General features: G+C 33.9%; 2 protein-coding genes across 2 annotated transcripts; one reads left to right on the top strand and one right to left on the bottom strand.

Moving 5' to 3' along the window:
• Positions 1-4,609: 4,609 nt before the first annotated feature.
• On the top strand, positions 4,610-8,120 carry LOC149910187 (cytosolic carboxypeptidase 6-like). The gene is made up of 12 exons (XM_090109146.1): positions 4,610-4,667; positions 4,787-5,049; positions 5,131-5,225; positions 5,326-5,542; positions 5,653-5,821; positions 5,897-5,964; positions 6,045-6,203; positions 6,280-6,371; positions 6,485-6,699; positions 7,050-7,197; positions 7,405-7,583; positions 7,905-8,120. The coding sequence occupies exons 1-12, from the start codon at positions 4,610-4,612 to the stop codon at positions 8,072-8,074; spliced, it is 1,833 nt and encodes a 610-aa protein (XP_089965272.1). The 3' UTR covers positions 8,075-8,120.
• Positions 8,121-8,311: 191 nt separating this feature from the next.
• Positions 8,312-23,602, bottom strand: LOC149910186 (TATA box-binding protein-like 1). Its single transcript, XM_090111169.1, has 4 exons — positions 23,336-23,602; positions 20,854-21,458; positions 12,545-12,639; positions 8,312-9,022 (listed from the first exon to the last, which is right to left on the bottom strand). The coding sequence occupies exons 2-4, from the start codon at positions 21,441-21,443 to the stop codon at positions 8,787-8,789; spliced, it is 921 nt and encodes a 306-aa protein (XP_089967295.1). The 5' UTR covers positions 21,444-21,458; positions 23,336-23,602; the 3' UTR covers positions 8,312-8,786.
• Between the last annotated feature and the right edge of the window lie 955 nt (positions 23,603-24,557).

Below are 24,557 nucleotides of genomic sequence, written 5' to 3'. Positions count from 1 at the left end.
TTCTATTAAACTTTACGCTAATAGAAAGCCACATGTCTAGGGGGGTAGGATCCTTCACAATCAAGAGTTTCGTACAGGAAATTATTGGGCGTTTCATCAAAATAAAGCTACTCACGGAAAATTAGCTTGATAGTAGGTAATCAAGTTCAAAAATGGGTTGATGGTTGATGGTTCCTGAACTTATGTTACATGTATTTTCGGAAAAAATATTAATGCTATTAATGCTAAAAAATATTAATGCTAAAACTGTACCTAGGTATATAAAGTGTATTTAAATCAATGTAGTGATACTGTTATATTAATATACTAATATTGCGTTTTTGTATTAAATTTAGTTTTTAACTTTTAATTGAAAATGTTTTAAATTTGACATTGTTAAAAATATGTATTATTCAGCTTTATATGTATTAATCATTATAATATTTGACTAGTCACTAGAGTATCAAACATAATTGTAGCGGTTGTAAGTATATTATAATCTTAATTAATGTTTTTTTTTTTTGTATTAATGAATAAATTGTATTGTAAATTTGACCTCCCTATCGCATTGGGTAACTGTAATGGTAGGAATGGTTGTATATAAATAAATAAATAAATAATAATTTTTCCCCCTATACACTTACGTAGCTCACCCTCCCTTGAGAACTTTCAGTATGATCATCTGGTCAAGATCTGAACGTGTCAAGGAATAACCATAGAAAAACTGTAGTGATATTTCCAAACTAGGTACACGAATTATTTCCCCTGATGGCCCATTTTCGGCTTTATTTTGTTATTGTCTATCTAGAGATACACAATATTTTTTTTATAAAAATAACCCGTAACCGACATTCTTAATTTGTAAAAAGTTACAACTGTAATTCGTAACCACATTCGTAACCATAATAATTGTTAAATAATATCATTATCTGTTTTTTATAGGACATTGAGTACACACTCTTACAACAGTGACGTTGAATCATTTGTTTCTATGTAAATATTTGTTTTGTTATTTTCGTAATGTGATTTTATGCTTTATAATAATACCTTCTCATTGTTACATGTGCACGACTTGTTTAATCTCACGCGATATGGACTATGGAGTAAGTAACTTATCATTTTAAACTTATGGCATGGTATGGTATACATGTGCAATTTGCCTTACTTTTCTATAACATATTATTTTTATATACTTTTAGATATTTTAGAACTAGGTATATTTTATGAATCTGCAGTCTGTTGGGCATTTACTTATAAGCTATATATAACCACGCTTTACATATATCCAAGCATTGAATTATCATTATTTTGACTGTTTCCTGTTTGATCCATTTCTTCATCGTTTTTGACCAATCGAAAAACAGAAAAACAGCATCGATTTTATTCCAATTCCAAATTCCATCGTCAGAGCGAGTATCCGATCTGGTGGTTAACCATGGTAAATGACCACCACAGCCCATTAACATTTGCAGAGATAGGGCCTATACAAAGGCGTTGCCCGGTGCCCGCTTTCAATAGGTAGGCTAAGGGATAAGGAAGGGATTGAGCACAGGAGTAAAAAAATGGACCTGAAATAATATTTATGGTATAATATACGTCTTATGAGGTCGATAGACGTGGATAAAATAATTGTTTGGCCTTCGTTTAATCGACTCGCCTAAATATTAATCGACTTTCTTAAAATATAATAATACTGTTTAATTTGAACTAATTTAATTAGATAACAGTTTTACTAATGATCTGTCTAGCCTTCATGCCAAAAAATTATCTTAAAAATTAGTATTCAGTATCCACACTTCGATTAATTTCTTTTCTATAGTATTTTTGTGTGCGTAGCATATAATGTCAGATGCCCCACTTGGTATGTGGACTTAATTGCCAACAATTTTTTTTTCAATTTGAATTAGGTACATATTAGCTCAGGCAAATGAACAATCAAACAAATTGTTCCTATCAGTTAGTTAAAATAATTAATACACCTACTTATGAATGATATAGCCGTAGGTTATAGGTAGTAGATACCTATTAATCTATTTAAATTATGTTGTGTTGTTTATTAATTCTAGTACCTACTGAATTCGATAAATAATAATTGTTATCTATTAATTTCAGTAACTAGGCTGCGTCATATTGATTAAACAAACTCTGTAACATCAGCTTGGAAATTAATAATTTTACTAACGCTACCGGAAGTTACTTAGCAACGTTTTCTTGCATTTATTAAATAAGTTAGATTTTGTTTTTATTATGAAAGAAATGTCGCAGTGTCGCGTATCATGGCAACGGAGACAAACTGGACATTAAGGGTGCACTCACACACATCAGTCACCGTCAAGTCACCGATGACTGATCGGTGACGGTTCGTGTACGTATCCACAAACACCAGTCACCGTCATGTTGTCCGTCAGTCACGTCGCCGGTTTGACTGAATCATTGAACACATACATCAGGTTAGTCAGTGATTAGACGTGTGTCAAGCTAGAGAACATGTAGCAATTGACGGTAGCACGACGCTGACTGAACTGAGACGTGACGGCACCGGGTGAGTGGGGATAAAAGTATGATACATGTATGGAAAGATTATTTGACGTGCCTGACCGGTGACGTCACTGATAGATTTCGTGCCGGCGACTGTCGTGTGGGAACAGAGTCATACTAGAACTATTGATACATATTTTTTTTTAATCCTGTCCGGTGACGTGCCGTGACGGTGACTGATGTGTGTGAGTGCACCCTTAAGAAAAATATAACTCATAGTTCATCTTGACAATGTAAAATTATTATAATACGTAGAAGATACGTAGGTAGGAGTAAGGGAGTAAGATCGTGGAAAGCATGTGATAATAAAGAATAATGTATCGATGATGGAATTGATGTAAAATGTCTGGTAAGTATTACATGGTATTACAGAACATTTTATGCATGTGTTTTAAAAAATATGGTCGATAAACGGAGAGACCAACTATCATGGCTTGATTTTATTTTTATTATACAATGACATTTTTCAATCGCGAAATTTAAAGTAAAAAAACAACCGCGTGTTATCATAGTTATTACTTATTACTTGGTTATTACAAAACGTAGGCAACAGTTGCAGATGTTTTCATGTACCTTTCATGCGCATTATTAAATATCTAGCACAAATTGTGACCTTACATATTTTAATTTAATTACAAAATAAATTATTAACTAGAAAACCCGGCCTCGTCTTATCCATAGTAAATTAAAATGAATATATGAATTAAATAGTATAGGTAATATTGCTTATAATTTAACTACCTGAATAATGATTAAATATTCAAAATATAAAAAATAATAGAACATCTATGTCGAACGTCTCTTGTCCCCAAAATGTCGGATCGTCTGATCCCTGTGTCTGATCCGCATCCGCAAGATCTCTACGGTCGTAGATTTTCTTTTCTGCCACCTTGAATCTGTGTCGCTCTACGCTGCAGAATCCTGTACGTAGTCTCCATCCATTTTCTGCCCCAACGGTTTCCCATTTGGGTTCCATCGGTTATGTGATCAGCCCACTGCGACTTCAACTTGCTAATACGTTGAGCTTGTCGGTTCTTTTGTGACTCCAAGACTACCTATAAAATTGCAGAAGCAATTCTCTATTTGCAATTTGTTATGTATTATAATTTATAGGTAAACATAGATTTTCAACAGATATTCATATTCCATTGACAAACGAATGAATCACTGATAAATAATTAAATCAGATAATCTTTATCGTAACTAAGATTATAACGTATCAACACACGTAGTTAAATAATCTGCTTACAATAATCAGCAATCCATCATCAATGTCTACTATTTTTGTTTACTTCAAATTCTTTGGATTGTATTGTATATTTACTATCTGTCCATATAATCTTTTCAATGAATATCAACAATCGACATGTCAATAGATACCTACCCTACACGTTAGACTTTTAAAAAATGGGTTGAGATCATGTTGAGATGTATTGGAATTGATACAAGTTAAATCGTAACTCAAAATAAAGGAGGTTTTTTGAAGTGAAAACTTCATTAGCGGCGTTGAGCACTTTTTCTGTAATGGGTATAAAATCTTAAACTCGCGTCAGGACACGTGACCTGATCGAAAAAGCGTAAGACGGATACCATTCCAAAATATCAAACATGCTCAACGTTAATAATCAAGTTTTCACTTCTGCCGGCACTCCCGGAGTGCAACCCGTCTTTTTTTTTTGGGTTTATGCCCCGGAACTTTCGACTGAGTGGACCAATTAATTAACATTTTTTTTATTTGGAACCTCCCGCCTCCGTTTGGTCCAATTTAAATTATATTTTCGACAATTTGAAAGACTTTAGAGCTTATTTCAGAAATCCATTTATGGGTCAATTTACTTTCTAAACGGATACCTACTACTTGGTTTCGTGTAAAGTTTCAATTGACGATCAAATAAAACGATTGCACTAGCGTGTTAGGTAAACGATTTTCCTATATAAGTGTGTGGGTAAGCTTGTATGGAACTATATATAAATATAGTGCATTTATCGTGAAACCATCAAAGCTTCGCACTATCCACTTTACTCGTATCCTGAGTGTTGCGCGCAACTTTATTTAAGTCGTGTTCGATTACACTAGTTTGATACATTTAATATGCATGCGTTAGTTGATGATCTGGAACACGCGACTATTTATCGAAAAGGTCCGGACGGTATGTCTTTTCTTATGGTCCTTCCAAAAGTAAGCAAGCCTAACAGAAAGCAAGTAGCAAAAACAACAGGTTCCAATTTTAGTCAGATCATGTAAAACGGTCATAAAAAATCGAAATTATTCCAACTATTACAGACAGCGAAGAAAGTGATGGAGAAGGAGGGCTCGGTAATCTCAATAGATTGATTGTCCGTCCACCTGGACATAGTGGTAAGGCAAAACGTGGGCATTTGTGCTTCGACGCGGCGTTTGAGTGCGGCAACTTAGGCAGAGCTGATCACATCACGGAGCTGGAGTACGACTTATTCATACGACCAGATACATGTCGGCCGCGATCGCGATTTTGGTTCAACTTTACAGTGGAAAATGTTAAGCAGGATCAGGTAGCAATTAAATGCATATTTGGTCATTAATAAATATTTTTTATTCATTGTAATAAATGTTTTGAATTTATTAAATTACAGCGAGTCATTTTTAACTTGGTAAATTTGGGCCAAGAGTTTACACTATTTAATGGCGATATGACTCCGTTAGTGCGATCTACATCACGGTCAAAATGGTAAAACATAATTTTAATATTCATTCCTAACAAAAGGCATATTTCAATATTGTATTAGTTAGGTGTTATTACTTATTATGTTGATTTTATCGTTTTTTAGGCAGCGTATTCCGAGACGTTTAATTTTCTACCATCGTTCAATTGTTCATCGAGGTCGAAAAATATTGACGTTAGCGTTCGGATTTGACCGAGAGGAAGATGTGTATCAATTTTCAGCTGGTTACCCTTATTCTTATTCAAAGTTACAAAAACATTTGAGTATCTGGGAAAAGAAAGCGGAAGGAAATGCAAAAAGAGAATCAATTGCACAAACTACGGTAGAATAATGCATTAAATACTTTAACATTTACTGCATGAATAAATTTCAAGTTTTATTACTTTTTTGTAAGCACATAAATAATCCTCCATAATTTTAAATTTCTTGTAGCAAAAACGGCGTATCGACCTTATAACTATAGGTGACTTTTGTCCCAAAGAATCTTTAGATCAAGAGCATAAAGATTTCATAAAAGGTAAAGTCGACTCAAAGAAACGTGTTGTGCTCATATTGGCCCGAACACATGGTGGAGATTCTCCGGCTTCTTACATATGTCAAGGTTTGTTTTTAACCATTCTAAAATTTTTTTTTTTTTTTTATTCATTTTCAATTTGATATTATGTTTACGTTGCAGGTTTCCTGGATTTCCTTGTAAGTTCGTCGGAAAAGGCTCAAGCTTTACGAAATAATATCGTCATTCAGGTATAGAAAGATAATTGTGGGTTTGTGCATACAAATATATAATTCCAATGAAATATATTCTAATAATCTTCCACTTCCAGGTTGTTCCAATGGTAAATCCAGACGGTGTATTCCTTGGGAACCATCGATCTGATCTATTGGGATCAGACCTCAACCGTTGCTGGAACAGAGCTACAAGCTTTGCCCATCCCGCATTAATAGCCATTAACGAGCTCGTCAAGAAAATCACTGCAGACAAAGTATGAGCAATTACTGCTAAAGACATAAACATTGAATACTTTAAGGCAATATTTAATTGAATCATTATTTTTCTAGACTCTACAATTAGATTTCATCATAGATCTACATTCTGACATCATTCATGAGGGAGTTTTTGTACGAGGGAATTCGTATGACGATGTATACAGGTATGATTATTCTGTTGTCGTTACACAAAAACTAAGCATACGATATACTCCAGAAATTAAAAAAATAAACAAAACAAGTTACAATACCTATTAAAAAAAACATTTTTATTCAGATTTGAGCGTCACGCAGTACTGCCAAAATTCCTAGCTATGCGGGTAGAAGCGTGGCAGACGGGCTCATGTATTTACAACGCGGACGCGTTGCTAGCGGGCAGTGCCCGTCGCGCGCTGCCCGTGGGTGCGGTCGACGCGTACTCGGTACTAGCCTCCTTGGGCGGCAGAAGACTTAACTCTAGAGGACCTTACATACACTACACGGAAGATGCTTGTATCCTTTTACATGAGCATACAATTTGTTTTTTGTCAAAACTGCTTTTATGGGCACTTGGTATCTATACTTATAATATAAAGCTAAACGTTAGAAAGTTAAATAGTTTTCGAACGAGCTAACCAAATTACTGGACCGATTTCAAAAATAAAGCACTACTCCGTGGTGTACAGTATTTTTGCCATTGCATACATATTGATTCCAGAGCTATGCTATAAGTAATATAATTTTGCTATACAAACGAAGCCTATGACAATAATTGGCATGCGTGCATTGATATATTTCTTATAAACATGTAAAAATCCTTATCAAATATATGCATAAAAATCCTTATCAAATATTTGCAATAGATGCAAAAATAGGCAGATCATTAGCGAAAGCCCTCTGTGACTATTATCGTCACATAGGAGTAATTCCACCGCGTGTTGGCGCCCCTTCCAAAAAGAAGGAGGTTCGTGGCAGGCGCAGGCGGAGGCGACCAGTATATGATCGACAAAGGTATTTTTGCGGCCGCAGCTTGATGTGATAAATTTACTATTGCTATTGTTTTAAAACCATCTACAAAACTAATAAAGGAAATTTTATGTACCTAATATGAATATTGACTAAAGAAAACTTTTCGATTTGCGATACTAAAATTGAGACAAATATTTAATATGTATACATTAATAAACGACTAATTAGTTTACTAAAATTGTTATACAGGTCTCCCAGTTCATCCCCAGAGCGAAGGGTACTTGCTGCGCGGGTGCTATCACCTTCACTGCCGGTCGCATCACCTCCCCTGTTACGCGCTTTGCCACCGAGAACTGCCCGTTACGCTGCTCTACGTACAAGACCAAAGACTGTGCCCGTTGAGAATGATGCTTTACCTATTATTAAAGGTATTTTTTTTTTCAAATTACACATTTTAGGGAACCATACCTGGAAATTTAGATAATAGTAATAGCTAAAGCCATTTTCAAGTTATACCATTTTACAGAATCGTACCGAGAAATTAATAAATCCGTATTTAATTTGTTTTTGCTGCTATTTAATCATTATTAAGATTTTTTTTTATTTGAGTGATCTAAATGTAATGAGGCACTTACTATATTATGTAGTTGCGTTTCGCGGCAAAGAATATTAAATTATGTACGGTCTATATACTGCATAAATATAAGCTCTACAGATATTTTAAATATAGCCATTTCTTTCGCCTTTAGGAACAGCTGTGCGGACACCAAGGCTAGCGGTAGTGGACTTCAGCGCCTATATTCGTACACCTACTCTGAATGCCCCATACAAGAACCGCCCCAAACTAGCTCGGATACCGCGACCCACACACCCTCGCTTCACCAGCGATGAATATGATACTCATGAATCTGACTCGTGAAATATTACAATAACTACTCATTTTATTCGTAATTTAAATCTACAATTATAACAAAGTTAATAAAAAAGTCATCTCTACAACTTTTTGAATTGTATCTCAATGTTACCCTCTAAATGTATGAAGTAATGTAAGATGGATATGTGATTGTCGAATTGTATACTCGTATGTATGGTTAGTGATTTTGCTATTATTAAATTTTGTCTCAACCTATACTCAATAAATAAAAACAGATACCAAAATAATACAAGGTAGTTTTATTGAAACGTATAATGTCTAAGCTTCGTATTTACAATCACTAATATCTAAGTAATCATTCAGTCATCACTTTCTTAAGAACAATTATTGTGAACACTATTTATTATCACTACAAATCATCAATCATAACTGCAAATGAAAACAAGACTGAGTATCGATATCGAGATTTATTCTCAACGCTTATTATTAACGATAATTTGGTTTCGCAAACGGATCACGCGATAGGAGAACGCGACGGTCATCGCGGGGAACCGAAGAGAAGCGCGAGTCGCCGCGAGGCGCTCAATCGACAAGCGCAAGCACCTCCTCTAATAAATATCTTTGGCATGAACCGATAGGAGCTCGCCGACAATTCACACGCGATCGCACTGACAACCGACAGGTATCGCTCGATGCCAAACTAGTGTCCGGGGGGAGGGTCGGCGCGGGTGGCGGGGTGGGGAGGGGTGGGGGGGCGTCACTCCCAGGCGTCGTTGTCCTCGTCGTCCGACATCGTGACGAGCAGGAACTCGTCCTTGACCTTCTGGCGCTGCGGCTGCACGGCGGGCGCGAGCGCGGCCAGCGCGGGCCGGTTGCGCGCCGCGCGCTTCTGCCGCAGCAGCTCCTCGTCCGCCGCCGTGCGCGGCTTGCGGAACTCGTACACCAGCGGGAAGATGCGCTCCACCGCCGACTGCACGTCGCTCACGCTCCGGGCTGCGAACAATAAACTCTTCCGGTTATCACACATTCGAATAATTGTTAAAATTCAAGTTTATTTACAACACGTTTAATAGGGAGAAGTCGAAAATTGCCTGAACTACTTCTAGAAAATCACAATACATATTAGGCCGAGTCCACGGCCGTTATAGCCAATTTATGTGAATGGAAAGAATTTTGGTTAAGAAAAATGTAGCTTCCTAAAATAACAATTCAAAATATTATCCATAATAATGTTTTCAAACCCTGCATTCAATAGAATGTTTTGTTAAGACTTAAGTATGCATAATAATATGGGCTTTCTAAAAATAACTGATAATAATTTCTTTACCTGCTTATGCCTACCCTTTTGTACTTATGAACGTTTTGTTTTAACGTGATCTAAGTCGTTTGTTGTTTTAATTTTATAATTATTTTACTGAAATTATCTAAATAATACATAAATTCTAATAATGATTTACTAACAATATTCAAGCATATTATAAGTTATATAGTTCAAGAACAAATTCCGATACAAATAGCTTAGATATTTTAATATTGAAAGATATTTCATTCAATTTGCATCACTTTAAAATTTTAAATATGCAATTTGGTTAATTAAAAATATTTTTTTTATATAAATTTTAATTATTCTACAGATTCCATAGGTCCTATATACGATTGCACCTTACATTGTTATAAAATTAAAATTTGTAAAGAAATACCATGTAATCCTAATAATATAACAAATGTGAAATTAACGTTGCGATTTTTTGTGCAATGACGCAAATTGATCCAACGGCTATTTATGAAACCAGAAACGTGGCACATAGATGGAATAGAATTTTTACATATATGTACATCGATATTATTATTATGTTTTACACCCCCCTTTAGACATTAATATTTCATTTAAAATAGATAAAAATCTTATGTATAATTCAGATACATATTACTTCAATTTCCGCAAAGCTAATTACGTAAATATATCTAAATTACTGCAAGAATGCAACTGGGACACTATATTTGCAAATTCTCGGAATGTTGATGATATGGTCAAAGTATTTTACGATGTTATAAATAAAATTATTGCAGATAATGTACCGCAAAGAAAACTTAAATCAAAAAAATTTCCACCATGGTTTGATGCTAATTTAAAACGTACTCTAAAAGAAAAATACCGCATAAGACGTCGTTTCCAAATATATAAAAATCCTCGCGATGAAATAGAGCTCAAACTGCTCAGTTCTAGATGCACAAGAATGGCTAAGGACAACTACACCCGTTACATGAAAGACCTAGAAAATAAATTTCAGTGTAACCCAAAACTTTTCTGGTCGTATATTAAGTCAAAAAGGGGTGGAAGTAGCTCTTACCCGGCATCTATGACGAATGGAACTATAACTACCTCCGATGGAGATCAGATTTGTGACATGTTTTCTAGTTTCTTTGCTTCGGTTTACACTGATAATAATGATGATAGTACTGAAGACAGTGACGTCAACAATATTTCAACACAAAATCTACATTTAACTTTTCCTATCCTAGATTATCGTACAATTTTAAAAAAATTAAAGGGCTTAGATAAATTAAAAGGAGCAGGCCCTGACGGAATACCGCCTATATTCATCGTTGAATGTGCAGAACACTTAGCTTGGCCCATTTTAAAAATCTATAATAAGTCATTTTCATCTGGTGTTTTTCCAACAGTTTGGAAAACTGCTAAAGTTGTACCCGTTCATAAAAACGGTAATGAGGAATTTATTAATAACTACAGACCTATATCAATTTTGTCATCTTTTGGTAAGGTGTTGGAATCCTTAATTTGCCCAGTATTGCATTATCACTTTAAACAGTTATTTAATATCTGTCAACATGGTTTTATACCGTCTCGGTCTACGACTACTAACTTAGTAGATTTTTGCGAAAGTCTTTCCTATTCTCTAGATCGAAATGGACAGATTGATGTTATTTACACTGATTTTAGTAAAGCGTTTGATAAGGTCTCACATAAAATACTACTTAAAAAGTTGCTTATGTACGGGCTATCAAATCTATTCTTACAATGGATAGAATCCTACTTGAGTAAACGTAGTTTTTTTGTTGTTGTGAATGGTTTTCGATCTCAAACGTATAATATAACTTCCGGGGTCCCGCAGGGCTCTCACTTAGGCCCAATATTATTCAACGTATTCGTAAATGAGATACCTGATTTGTTGTCTTGCTCCCAAAGTTATATGTATGCTGATGATCTCAAGTTCTGCAGAACAATTAATAACATTGAAGACACTTATAAAATACAAAGCGACTTAGACAAACTGGTTGATTGGTGCCACTCTAACAAAATGGATTTAAATCCCAAGAAGTGTTTTTTGGTAAGGTTCGCACGCAAAAGAAACTTGATCAATTACAATTATCATATTAACTCTGAGAGTATCAAAGAGGTGTATCATATAAAAGATTTGGGTATTGTTTTTGACAACAAATTAACTTTTGTGCCACACATAGATCAGGTTGCTACACGGGCGGCTAAAATGTTAGGATTTTTAATACGTAACGTGAAAGGTTTACATAATGTAAAGTCAAAGATATCATTATACAACAGCCTGGTGCGTAGTATATTGGAATATGGTTCTGTGGTTTGGAGACCTCACTACGCGTGCCATTCCTTACGATTGGAAAGGATACAGAGAAGATTTCTTTTGCACCTTGTTTATTCTAGCGGGAAATCAAAAAAACAGTTACCATCATATAAAAAGCAATTATCTCATTTCAAAATTACTTCTCTTGATAATCGGCGGGTACTTCTTGATTTACTATTTGCCTTAAAATTGTTCAATGGTAAAATCGATTGCCCCCAAGTGCTGCATAAATTTAACTTAAAGGTCCCTTCCAGATATCCTCGTAAGGTTCTATTGCCGCTGTGTCCTCCTCAACGCAGAACCGTATCGGGTCGGAACTCACCCATTCCGAGAATTTGTAAAACTGTAAACGATTACAGCGAGTTTTTTGATGTATTCGTAGACTCCCCCAACAAGCTCCGCAAAACTTTCAATTCACTTTTTAAGGAATAGGATAGATTAAGTACATTATATATCATTGTTTTTTTTGTTTATCGCTTATATTGTATACTTTTAAACTTAGTTTTCGCATGTTGTGTTTACCTGTAAGTGTTTTTTTACATTGACCTCATAATTGTGTATATGAATTTTGATATGTTATATGTAATGTAAACAAACGTTGGTAGACCAAAATAAATAAATAAATAAAATAAATAAATTATTTTTATGATGTTTAATTCTATTAATATTAAAAAAGTCGTTATAGTAACACCACGGATAAGCCGAGAATCGCTGTAAGAATTTTAAGGATTTTTTGTCTTACAGCGAACATTTGTTCATTTTGGATTAGGTAATATTACAATGTTCTTTAAATATTGAGAAAAATAAAAAAATAGAATGTCCACTCGGACAGAACCAGGGCGAATAGCTAGGCTATCTTCATCATTAGTGATAAAAATATTCTAGAATCACTAGTTACCTGTAATTGTGACACCACCCGTAGAAAATATCTTGAGAGTGGCCTTAGGATTATACAGCTTATACGTAACGCCGGGGTGAAGCTCTGGTTCGTAGCTGAAACGAGACAAACATCACATTATTCAAAGCCATCTGAATAACAATGCTTTTGTGTGTGTTCATTTAAAAACGTGGTTTAGCTCTTTGTCATTGCTTATCTTATTTGAAATTCAAAATCGATGTTACGCGGGCCAGATGTGTTTCTAAATATACATTTTTACAGTGATTATTTGAGCCCGGGCTAATCTCATGTATCACTCTTTCACCTCTGACAATCAGATATGAGATATCAGCAGAGAGACATTGAGAAAATATTGTACTTTACATACAGACAACAATATTGTGTGTCAATGCTTTTCGCAAAAATTAAATTTGACCTAGAATCAAAGTCCTCTTGATTTTATTCAATAAAATCGTATCATGTGTCGCGTATGGTGTATACCACGGGCGAAAGGTGTTTGCCGCGAAAGTTGTTTCTGAATGACGAAGCGCAAAGTTTCGAGTAAGCAACAAAACATATGCTTACGATTTATGAGATTGACCTAGGACCAAATAACAAAATGGAGAACGGATTTCGAGTCTGCAATAATTCCCTGAGATACTGAGTTTAATTAATATTAATAAATTAATGTTAATTTAGATAATCGGTCATACTCTGTTGTTTTATATTTGCTGGACATTGATAGTGAACTTTAGAAATATCACTGTTTTCACGGAAATTAATCGAAGGCGAAGCGCTTCGGATTTAATGAAATCCATTTTCAAATAACTCCTTCTCATTTGTAATGTAAACACAGTCATATTATGATTTGATATAAAATTTCAATGTAAACTTAACGGCAACGCGTGCCATGATTAAACGTACACGAGGACCAAATGTTTTTACAAATACATATCTTTAAATATTTTTCTATTAATAGCGATTTAAATATAGAACCGTCTTAGTATATGACCTACGAAATGATCTCCAAAGGCACGGTGAAGACATTCTTGGCGAACGCACTTTCACCCTTAGAGTTGTTCACTGCATCCGCTCTATAGCGATGAGCTTAATATTATATTTAGTCCATTGAATGAGTCCCTCCAAAGGGGGCCTAGAGTGCGTGAGTTAGTAACGTAAGATGTTTCTTCGGAAACATGTCAAGAGTCCCTAGGTAATAAACATACTAAAACCCCGGGCCACTAGGAGGAGCCCCGGAGTGGGGGGAGTGGGAAATGGGTCCATTTTTTCATTTTTCGCTTAAATCTCAAAAACGGTACATGTTAGAGAAAAACTTTCAAGGAAAAGTTGAAAGGCCATAAAATTATCTACAAGTTGTACCTAAATCATTTTTTCCTATATCCTACCGTTTCTGAGTTATACGCAGTAAAACATGATTTTGGCTCAAACAATTTCCACATCAATCGATCAAAAAATATTTCTTTCTTGCAAAAAACTCAAATGTGCAACTTGTGACCGGTACTGATAGATTGCTCTTAATTTGGTCTATAATTGGTAAAATAAACACATTCCTCCATGGAAGCCTTTAGGAGGAATCGATTGTCAAAATATCATATTAGGGTAGTTTGAGTTACTGAACTTGATCTTTTTATTTTTTTCTTCCAAAAAAACTCAAAAGTGCAACTTGTGACCGGTACAGATAGATTGCTCATCATAAGGTCTATCATTGCTAAAAATACCAGATTCCACCACGGAGGCGTTTACGGGGAATTGAATTTTATCAGGGTAGTTACGATACATGAACTTTTTTTTTTTCTTCCAAAAAACTCAAAAGTGCAACTTGTGACCGGTACTGATAGATTGCTCTTAATTTGGTCTATAATTGGTAAAATAAACACATTCCTCCATGGAAGCCTTTAGGAGGAATCGATTGTCAAAATATCATATTAGGGTAGTTTGAGTTACTGAACTTGATCTTTTTATTTTTTTCTTCCAAAAAAACTCAAAAGTGCAACTTGTGACCGGTACAGATAGATTGCTCATCATAAGGTCTATCATTGCTAAAAATACCAGATTCCACCATGGAGGCGTTTACGGGGAATTTGAGTTTTATTACCCTAATAAAATTCAATTGTTTTTTTCAATTGAATGTGTTTATTTTACCAATCATAGACCTAATTAAGAGCAATCTATCAGTACCGGTCACAAGTTGCACTTTTGAGTTTTTTTGGAGAAAAAAAATAAAAAGTTCAAGTATCGTAACTACCCTAATAAAATTCAATTCCCCGTAAACGCCTCCGTGGTGGAATCTGGCATTTTTATCAATGATAGACCCAATTATGAGCAATCTATCTGTACCGGTCACAAGTTGTACTTTTGAGTTTTTTGGAAGAAAAAAATAAAAAGATCAAGTTCAGTAACTCAAACTACCCTAATATAATATTTTGACAATCGATTCCTCCTAAAGGCTTCCATGGAGGAATGTGTTTATTTTACCAATTATAGACCAAATTAAGAGCAATCTATCAGTACCGGTCACAAGTTGCACATTTGAGTTTTTTGCAAGAAAGAAATATTTTTTGATCGATTGATGTGGAAATTGTTTGAGCCAAAATCATGTTTTACTGCGTATAACTCAGAAACGGTAGGATATAGGAAAAAATGATTTAGGTACAACTTGTAGATAATTTTATGGCCTTTCAACTTTTCCTTGAAAGTTTTTCTCTAACATGTACCGTTTTTTAGATTTAAGCGAAAAATGAAAAAATGGACCCATTTCCCCCTCCCCCCACTCCGGGGCTCCTCCTAGTGGCCCGGGGTTTTAGTATGTTTATTACCTAGGGACTCTTGACATGTTTCCAAAGAAACATCTTACGTTACTAACTCACGCACTCTAGAACTTTTTATTCAATGGACTAATTCCCATATCTACATTTATGTTATAAAGAGGAAAACTTTGTTTGTTTGTTTGATTGTAATGAATAGGCTCATAAACTACTGGACCGATTTTAAAATTATTTCACCATTCCAAAGCTACATTATCCACGAGTAATAAAGGCTATATATTATCACGCTAAGACCAACAGGAGCGGAGCCACGCGTGTGAAACCGCGCGGCACAGCTAGTTCATAATATAGATGTTAATGATAAGTTAACTTCGACAATTAGAAAGCAAAATTTTGTATTTTTTAACTGTCAAATCTATGGATAGCGCTTTTTGAATAATTTCTCATAAATATGTATTTCCCTATGATGTTACAGAGTTACGAAGGCATATTAAGCCATCTTTCATATTACATATTAAGTAGGTATATAAAATTTTCAAATATTATATAAGTTTAAACTCCGTCTATATATTGACTTCCCACAAGGACAATATCATCTTACACGTGTTATATTTATTTTTTGTATAGCCTGTTCTTGATTATCTTGATATGCCTACATATCTATGACATAATACAATACAATGGTTTATTTTGCATTTGAATATAATATTGTTAGCTGCAAATTGCAACGAAGAAGCCTCTTCCTGTATTTTCGACCCCATTGTTATGTAGAACACATTTATCTTACTTCCTTTATACACTGAATTTTTAAAGGCAATCTTAATTTCAAAATATACAATGCGAGATGATAAACACGGGTTCATATGTCGAAAGTGATATTGTTACATACCCGATACGAATATTGGACGCTAATATAATTTATTAATTACTGTATATACAAAATATTATATTTAGTTATAAATAAATAATAAACCTCTGATGCAGCTAGAATGCTATTCAACTTTAAATTTAAAATATAGTTAATATAGTTTGTGTCAAATATGTGTACAAGGTACGATGGGATTGTCATCGTCCTTTAGGACAAAAATCCCTAAATAAAAAAAGATTAAAAAAAAAACCTACTCGCCAGATTATATACATAATTTTGACTCACATAGCCAAATTTAAATTGATTTAGATCCATTAGCCTATTGACACTTGAAAATTAAAAGCAATCAATTAATTACCTAGTTCATAAAATATCAAACGTGTTTTCTTTATCGCTGTCCCGTTTTGCCATACGAATTTTTTTTTAACTTGAGAAAAGAGAAAAATTTGAGAAAGAATTTTAATATTCCGACGCATTTTTTTTCAATCTGAATCTGATCTACAGAACTTTTTTTTATGTAATCACCAACAAAAGAGCACGCGAGGCACTTTCTGGAAGCTCGTCGCCGCCCATGAGGGTTCGCATTGTCGGAAACTTTACGAGCGATTTGTTGGCCTTTCAGGAATTTATACGCTTTCTTCTTGAACGTGCCCATGTCATATAAGTTAGGAAACACCGAGGTAGGTAGCTTGTTCCACAATAGCGTAGTTCTCGGCAGAAAGTGTCTCGTGAATCGCACTGTAGACGAGCGCCACGCATCCAGGTGGTGAGGATGCAGATGGTATCTTAGTTTGTGTCGCGCAGTGCGGTTGTGGATTTGCGCAGCTGGTATTAACTCAAATAGTTCCTCAGAACACTCTCCATAGTATCTATAATAATATTATAAAGAGGAAAGGTTTGTATGAATGTATGTATGGTTTTCACGCATAAACTACTGGACCGATTTTGATGAAATTTGGCACAGATAATCTTTAGACCCTGAGGAAGAACATAGGCTGACTTTTATTGCGAAATATGTACCACGGGCGAAGCCGGGGCGGACCGCTAGTATTCTATAAAATACGCACAGTGATGCAACATCACGTCGCGGTCGCAGTGCTAGTGGGTCCAGCCGATCGGTGAGCTCGGGTCGGTCGACGATTCGAACTTCTAAATCAGATATTTACAACGTTTTAGATTTGCTTCCGGGATTTTGTAGTAAAAATTAAAAATATACTTGAATTAAAATTAATCTTTTAGTCCGCTGCAAAATTTAGGTAAAAAAATGACTTATTGCACATACTGTTACTTTATGTAGATAAATACGAAAATGATCAATGTTAAATTGTTATATATTAATTTTTAGAATTTCAACAATTCGAAACAGTTTTAAATAGCAATTGAGATTTAAGTTTTTACGGCTGGATAACGGACAAATGCACGGATTCTAATAAAACTTAATTAGAGAAAAACTAATAGATTTTTTAACTATTACATTTTTGTTTTTGCTTATATCTACTCTCGATAATTTTTACAACATTTATTCCTTTTCCTTATCTACACTTATATTAAAAAGCTGAAGAGTTTGTTTGTTTGAACGCGCTAATCTCAGGAACTACTGGCCCGATTTGAAAAATTTTTTCGGTGTTGGATAGCCCATTTTTCGAGGAAGGCTTTATGCTTGACGTTGCGTTATGCTATTCCTAAATATGGAAACGTATATTATATAATCCTTCATATAATATCAAAAATACATGTACACAGTTATATTGACAGAAGGTGCTCAAAATGACCCAATGCAGGAAAAAATGAAATACCTGTTTGTTCCATTTTAAACAAAAAAGGTTGCAGATGCTGTTAACTACACCGTGTAGGTGTATTTAACAGCATCTGGTTATGAAAAGTGATAAAAATGTAACACAGTCATTGAGAATTGAGATATTAGTAGTACATAGTAACTCAATGCAAACAGTACAATATTTGAATCGTTTTTAGTTATATCTCAGGCGAAACAATTAATTTTGTGCAGCTTCTTATCAACAAAACCATTAATTAATATCGTACACCAACAATAAAAATAAATGGTTGTATTTTTTTCTAGTAGCTGATATTTGAATTCGGTAAATAGTTCATTTTGTACGAGAAAAGTACACAATCAAAATTCTTTGCTAAGATCACGTTGAATGAAGAAAAAACGTGACAGCCGTTGCGTTGGTGTGTAATCGCCGGTGCGTACCTACAGAACTTCGCAGGTGGTATATTTTTTATACGAGTTTACAGGAAGTAAAGCTCGTAGGGCTCATTAACCTGGCCCTTTCATTTTTTTGTAACTTAATTTAATGTTTTACAGTTGTATACGGTATAATCTAAAATAATGACATTAGTATGATCTAAAATTACGCAAAATTTAACCAATCGCCATGTCAGTTACGTCTTCAAGGCTGAAGCATTGACCTAATTGAAATAGCAGAGTAAATATAAATGTGATTCTATTTATAATTTTCAAGTCAAGCTTGTTAGTCTGTAGCACACCCTGCTCCCTTTTCCTGTCTCCCTTTGATTGACCCTTTTTGCTTCCCGTATAGGGGCGTTGACGTCCTCTCGCATTCAAAATAAAACATTCTCTATTGGTAAACGTGGTTTTCTTGTATTGCGGAATGTAATTTATCGAAATATCGATCCATGCTTAAAAATTGTACATACATACCTACTATGTGTAATATAAAGTATGTTATTGCAAGTAGTGCACATTTTCAGTTATTCTAATAATGGTATTCTTAACCCTAATCTTAACAAACATTTGTTTATTTTAGAATATAAATGCCTATACATATTTTGTTTTAGAAATTAATTTAAAAATTTTCTTTTATGACAGCGCCCCAACTTTGTTTCAGTAAAAAATTATAATTTAAATGTTATACTTTTACGGGTTCATTAAAGGTCATTGAGACAAAACTTATGTTTAAATAATTATTACGCATATTATTTGATCAGCAAAACATCTGTATGCATAATGTGAAGTGTGAACAAGTTCATAAAATTTGTCATCTCAAGCAATGGGCAGTTTTAACATTAATTAATGCAATTCAAGACTTACTGAAATAACATGTAGGTAATTTGTTTGTTATTGCCTTTTTTCACCTTATGTGTTAAATCTTTTTCATAATAATTTTTCGAGTAAATTTGTTGTTCTAACGTCTAGATGAATTTAGAACATGGGAATTAATAATTAATAACAGATTAATTTGTTTTATAAAAAAACGTTAAAAAGTAAGTAAAGCTTCAAGATTTTCTTAACAAAATTGTTTTCATAAGTAGAAAATAACATAGAATTCAATGTATTTAGAAAAACATTGTTTCTCCATACTATGTTCATACTAAATAGTATTACATCAGCCCAAATACTAAATAGTATTTACACATAATATGTACCTATATAAAAAAATATCCATTCATCGTTTTTCTCCAAAATAACAAGCACTATCAAAAAAGGTACAATGGAAATTATATTCTTTATGAAAAAAATATTTAGATTTGCAATGCATTTTATATATGTAGGTACACAGATGATTAAGGAAGATGAGGAAATAGAAAAATATACAATTTTCACCAAAATGCATCAGCCCAAATGATTTTTATCAAATTACTGCATTTATCTTACTTCATTACATCCCTATGCTTATGAAATTTAATTTCAGCAATTAGGAAAAGAGTTTTTCAAAATCTATACTTAATATTATAAAGCTGAAGAGTTTGTTTGTTTGAACGCACTAATCTCAGGAACTACTGGTCTAATTTGAAAAATTATTTCGTATTATCCCATTTATCAAGGAAGGCTTAGGCTATATATATCATCACGCTAAGACTAACAAGAGCAGATCAATGCAGGTAAAACCGCGGCACAGCTAGTAGTTTTATAAAAATAGACATCAGAGGAAAAACTACTACAAAATAAGTAAAATGTGTATGAGTAAAATTCTGTGTTATTTAGATATTATAGGTATGCTAATAGTTCACACCTTTTGTGTGATGTGGTCATTAGGACTGGCCCTGTATTCATGTGCTACAGTTTATTATTTGAACGAAATTGTTACATAAAAGGTAAAAAACTTAAAACCAAAGTACAGATTGGAATGACAGCCTTGTGGACAGCCTATAATCATTTATGATATTTCTGCCATACATATCCTATTATATTTAAACTAAATGTATAATGAAATGACAAAAACCTTTTATACAATAAGCTTTAGATGAAAAGCTCCATAGAATCATTTAAATTGTAACCTCTTCATTATGAGTCCTACAGTATGATTGCAGCATTCTAGAATGCTGTACATATACATCAACATAAGATGTATAGAACTATAGTAGAGCCATTTTAATAGCCAACATTTGACAGTTCAACAAAAATTCAACAATGTGACCTAGTAACAACGACATAGAATAATATACTATTTCATTTTGTTAGAATTGCACTAACTTTTTTCAATTACGATTACATATTTATAGACGTTAAATGTTGCCTATTAAATTGGCTTGACTATAAGTGTGCTAATCATTGCTATTATATAAATTAAACAAATCCAGTAAATTCAACCAAAATTATTTATATTGATGAATAAAAGTTCTAAATTTCATTTATGAGTAAAATAATTTTTGGCTCATGTATCCTATAAAAAATAAAATAAAATACTCACTCTGCCTCTTTATATTTCTTGGAAAATGCTATAATCCTTATTCCGAAGGGCATCCTACATGTGCCCAATACATTGACTACACGGAAGTTCCTAAAGCGCACTTGAAAGCCAAGCTTTTGCAACGCACGCGCGTATCGTCTCGCTGCAATCTTGGCCTGGTCCTCGCTCGTGGCGCCTGTGCAGGTCACGCGACCCGACGACCAGATCGAGGCGGTCGTGTAAGGACGACGCAATTTCATCGTTACCATACCGTTCTCGCGTCGGAATTCCACATTCACACCATTCAAAGCGATCTGTCTCAAGTTCAGGTGGCACTTAACACTAAAACTACACACAACATTGTTTATCATTATGTCTATTTCGGGGGTCTCTTCTTCTTCCTCTTGTGGGGCAGGTTGCTGTGCGCTCGCGTCCCCGGCTTCGAGGCACTGCTGGGGGACCTGCTCTGGCTTGCCCGCTTCACAGTATTCATGGTCGGGCACCATGTGACTAGGTACAGTGTGTGTGTGGGACATGCCATGACTTGTTACTACACCATGGGTAGCTTGTCTCAACTCTTTAATACCATTCTCTTGGATGAGTGTAGCCATGGCCGCCACGGCTTTCTGAAAAAATATATGATTGCATTGAGTATATTTGAAGAAATTTATTTAAGAATAAAATAAATGTACAAATACAGAAAATGAAAAAATATTATTGTATCAAAGATTTGTAATAATTAGATAATTGATAATACTTCATAACCAACTTTAACATGATGTAAAAAGGATGTGACCTATTAAAGTCCTAGGGAAGTATCTATTTCCTATGATCTGTAAATATGGTTATGATATGGGAAATAGGTGTGGCTCTGCACCAAATTGAATGTTAACATTATGCTGCAATTTATCAAAGAGATGCATGTATGGTGCATTATGCTACATACCTACTTGATTAATTAATATTTTATAGTGTAAAGATAATTTTTTAAGAAAATTCAAAATGACATTGCATAATGCACAAAACTTTTTACAGAATAATATGAAAGCCAACAAATATTATTCGTTGGTTTTGGTTTAAATTATTTTATGAACAACAAAATATTGAGTTAATAATAAATGTTTTAATTTGATACAGGAAATGACTAACTTGTTCTAATCAAATGTTGATATTGTATTGCATTTGAGTAGGTTGGTTATCAGCAGCCTCCAGCTATAAACCATAGAGTACTTATTGAATTTTTTGATTGCACAACAATCAAGTACGCTAAATATAAGCATTTCTAACAATGAAAATTACATTTGCTGATGTTATGCAATAATTATGGATTTTTCACTTTCCAACTATAGTTTCCATATATAAATTAAACATTTATTTTTTGGAAAGATTGTATGTGTAAGCACAGCGAGGATACATGCATGCGAAAAAGTGACTTTTTCACCTTATTTAAAAAATACCATGCACAACAAATTACCATGCAGATCAAACTGATTTTTTCAAATATTTTATATTACACTATAATTTAGTATAGTAGTGAGTAGTGACTATTCATGAATTGAATTAATATTTTTTCAATAACTTATGAGGGTGAGGGAGCATTTTAAATTAATTTTGATACCTAATGGCTAATATCCTGATGAATTACATATTATTACAATATATTATTAAAAAAAAAGCATAAAGCAGATGTAAAATATATACCAAAGGAACTTACATGAAAACCTAAGCATCAATCAATGCAATACTTGATTTTAAGTGATAAGATAAATTTTAGAGAAGAAACAATATCAATGCCATCTGAGACAGGAACAATCAATTAAAAAAAATGAATGATAAGACTTGAATTAATTTATGCTATAAAAAATGGGTCATTGATCTTTATAGAATTAAATTTCGCGAAAATTCAATAGAGAGGAAATAATTTAGGCCACTTCCCACGGCGCATTACGACGCGACAACATGACACTAGCACAGCTGACTGCCGGACAAGCCCCCGCCCCTCGCGCTCTTGAACCCTCCCCGCACCCTGCGCACCCGACCATACATCGCCAGGTAATAAACTGCTGAATTGAAATGCTCTCAATGAAACGGATGCAACATTGCTGTCTTTACACCCACCTCATGACTACGCATCATTTCAAAATTACATGAAAAATAAGAAATTTGCACCTCCTTTGACCTCTGCTTCACGATTAATACCGAAATAGTCAGCAGTTATTGACCCCATAACAACGACCTAAACCACACGTGATTAAACAGTACAAAGGAACAATGATAACCACCCCCTATATGACATGATTCTTTTAAATCTAAGGATTGATAGTGTAATATTATTATCCCATTCATCAATGATTTCAAATGCATGCAACTGCTGACTCCATAAAACCATAAAAAATTATCACAAAAGATGTTTAGCACTTTAGCGATTATGAAGACAGCTCATTGACTTATTGCTCAGTTTAGATTTAATTCATAAAATATAATTAATAAAACAATAAATTACCTGAAATAATGTGCTATATTTGTCACAATTATTTTTACACCACCAGTGAAGTAATAATTTTCATTGCAATTTCGTTAAAAAGTTCTTAATACCTAGGATTCAACAAAACACTTATATTTATTTGTGATATCTCACACTGCGAGTATTTGATCCTGTAAATATTGCTATAAAATATTGCAATTCGCTACTGCAAAAATTTTAAGCTTCAGCACGTCCTGCTTAGCACCGCCATGTTCTATTCGAACGAGAACAAAAGTGTTTTAATCATCAATCCGTATCCTTCATTCGGGGAATACGAAAAGATAATAGGAATGAGTGAGAGAGCTGAGAGTGAACGATAAAAAAATATATAAAATTACAAATGTTGCCATCACTTAGCCGAATTTAAGAATTCAGAATGACATAATTAATCAAGCACAGTTTTTACTGTGGTTTTTTATAATTGTAAATACTTTCAATCTCTTTCAATACTATATTTTAAAATCACCTGGTGTTGAGATACTTAATGAATATTATAAATAAATGAATTTAATTACAGTAGAATATTATATGTAGACAATAAATTATACAAAAAACTATCCAAGTCCGACTAGCACAACAAGGGTTCCGTACAAATTGCCCTCCTTATATTTAGAGATAAATATTTTTTTTTTTAACCTAAAACCAAATTATTGCATCTGCCTCCTTAGTCCTTCCCTCATATTCAACTTCACGGCGTTCATGGGAAAAGAGAATTATGTATAAAATTATAAAAAAAATGTAATGTAGGTACCAAAAACAAAATTTTTAATTCACGGGAAGGACCTATAGGGTCCTGTAATACGTAACCGGCAGAGTTTTGATTTCCTTGATAGTGTAGAAAATTTGCAATAATTGAAAGCATCTTTTGTTTGCGTTTGGGTGGAAGTTTTATTTTTTCTTATCTCCAAGGGATAATAGACCGTTGATAGATAAGGTTGATAGAAGGTTGATAGCATGTTGATAGAGTGAAAGAGATACTGTATTAAATGCTCTGTGGACAGAGAATGTTGAAAACTTTTCGTAGGTTGAAAATGTTAAGTTCGAAAAATCTACATGTGTCCCGCCTGTTTTACACCTTTTTTGCTTATTTGTTTCGATGTGTGTATAGGTAATATTTGTTACTTATGCATAAACGGAATAAAAATAAAATTCTAATTTATTTATGAAAATCAGAGAAGATGCATCATTAATGTTTTTCTTT

The sequence above is a fragment of the Colias eurytheme genome, chromosome 2, assembly GCF_061535395.1.
Source record: "Colias eurytheme isolate Ceu_HAF_F1 chromosome 2, ilColEury1 Martin Lab GWU primary, whole genome shotgun sequence".
Taxonomy (NCBI): domain Eukaryota; kingdom Metazoa; phylum Arthropoda; class Insecta; order Lepidoptera; family Pieridae; genus Colias; species Colias eurytheme.
Note: the sequence above shows the minus strand (reverse complement) of the source record. Positions and strands in the feature narration are given on the sequence as shown.

Excerpts from the sequence above, each read along its gene's own strand:
- LOC149910187 (XM_090109146.1), top strand. The coding sequence starts at position 4,610 with ATGCATGCGTTAGTTGATGATCTGGAACACGCGACTATTTATCGAAAA. Across the intron at positions 5,822-5,896 it reads GGCTTCTTACATATGTCAAG|GTTTCCTGGATTTCCTTGTA; the intron begins GTTTGTTTTTAA and ends TTTACGTTGCAG. Across the intron at positions 7,198-7,404 it reads CCAGTATATGATCGACAAAG|GTCTCCCAGTTCATCCCCAG; the intron begins GTATTTTTGCGG and ends ATTGTTATACAG.
- LOC149910186 (XM_090111169.1), bottom strand. The coding sequence starts at position 21,443 with ATGGCTACACTCATCCAAGAGAATGGTATTAAAGAGTTGAGACAAGCT. Across the intron at positions 12,640-20,853 it reads AAGAAATATAAAGAGGCAGA|CTACGAACCAGAGCTTCACC; the intron begins GTGAGTATTTTA and ends GTCTCGTTTCAG. Across the intron at positions 9,023-12,544 it reads GGGTGGTGTCACAATTACAG|CCCGGAGCGTGAGCGACGTG; the intron begins GTAACTAGTGAT and ends TATTGTTCGCAG.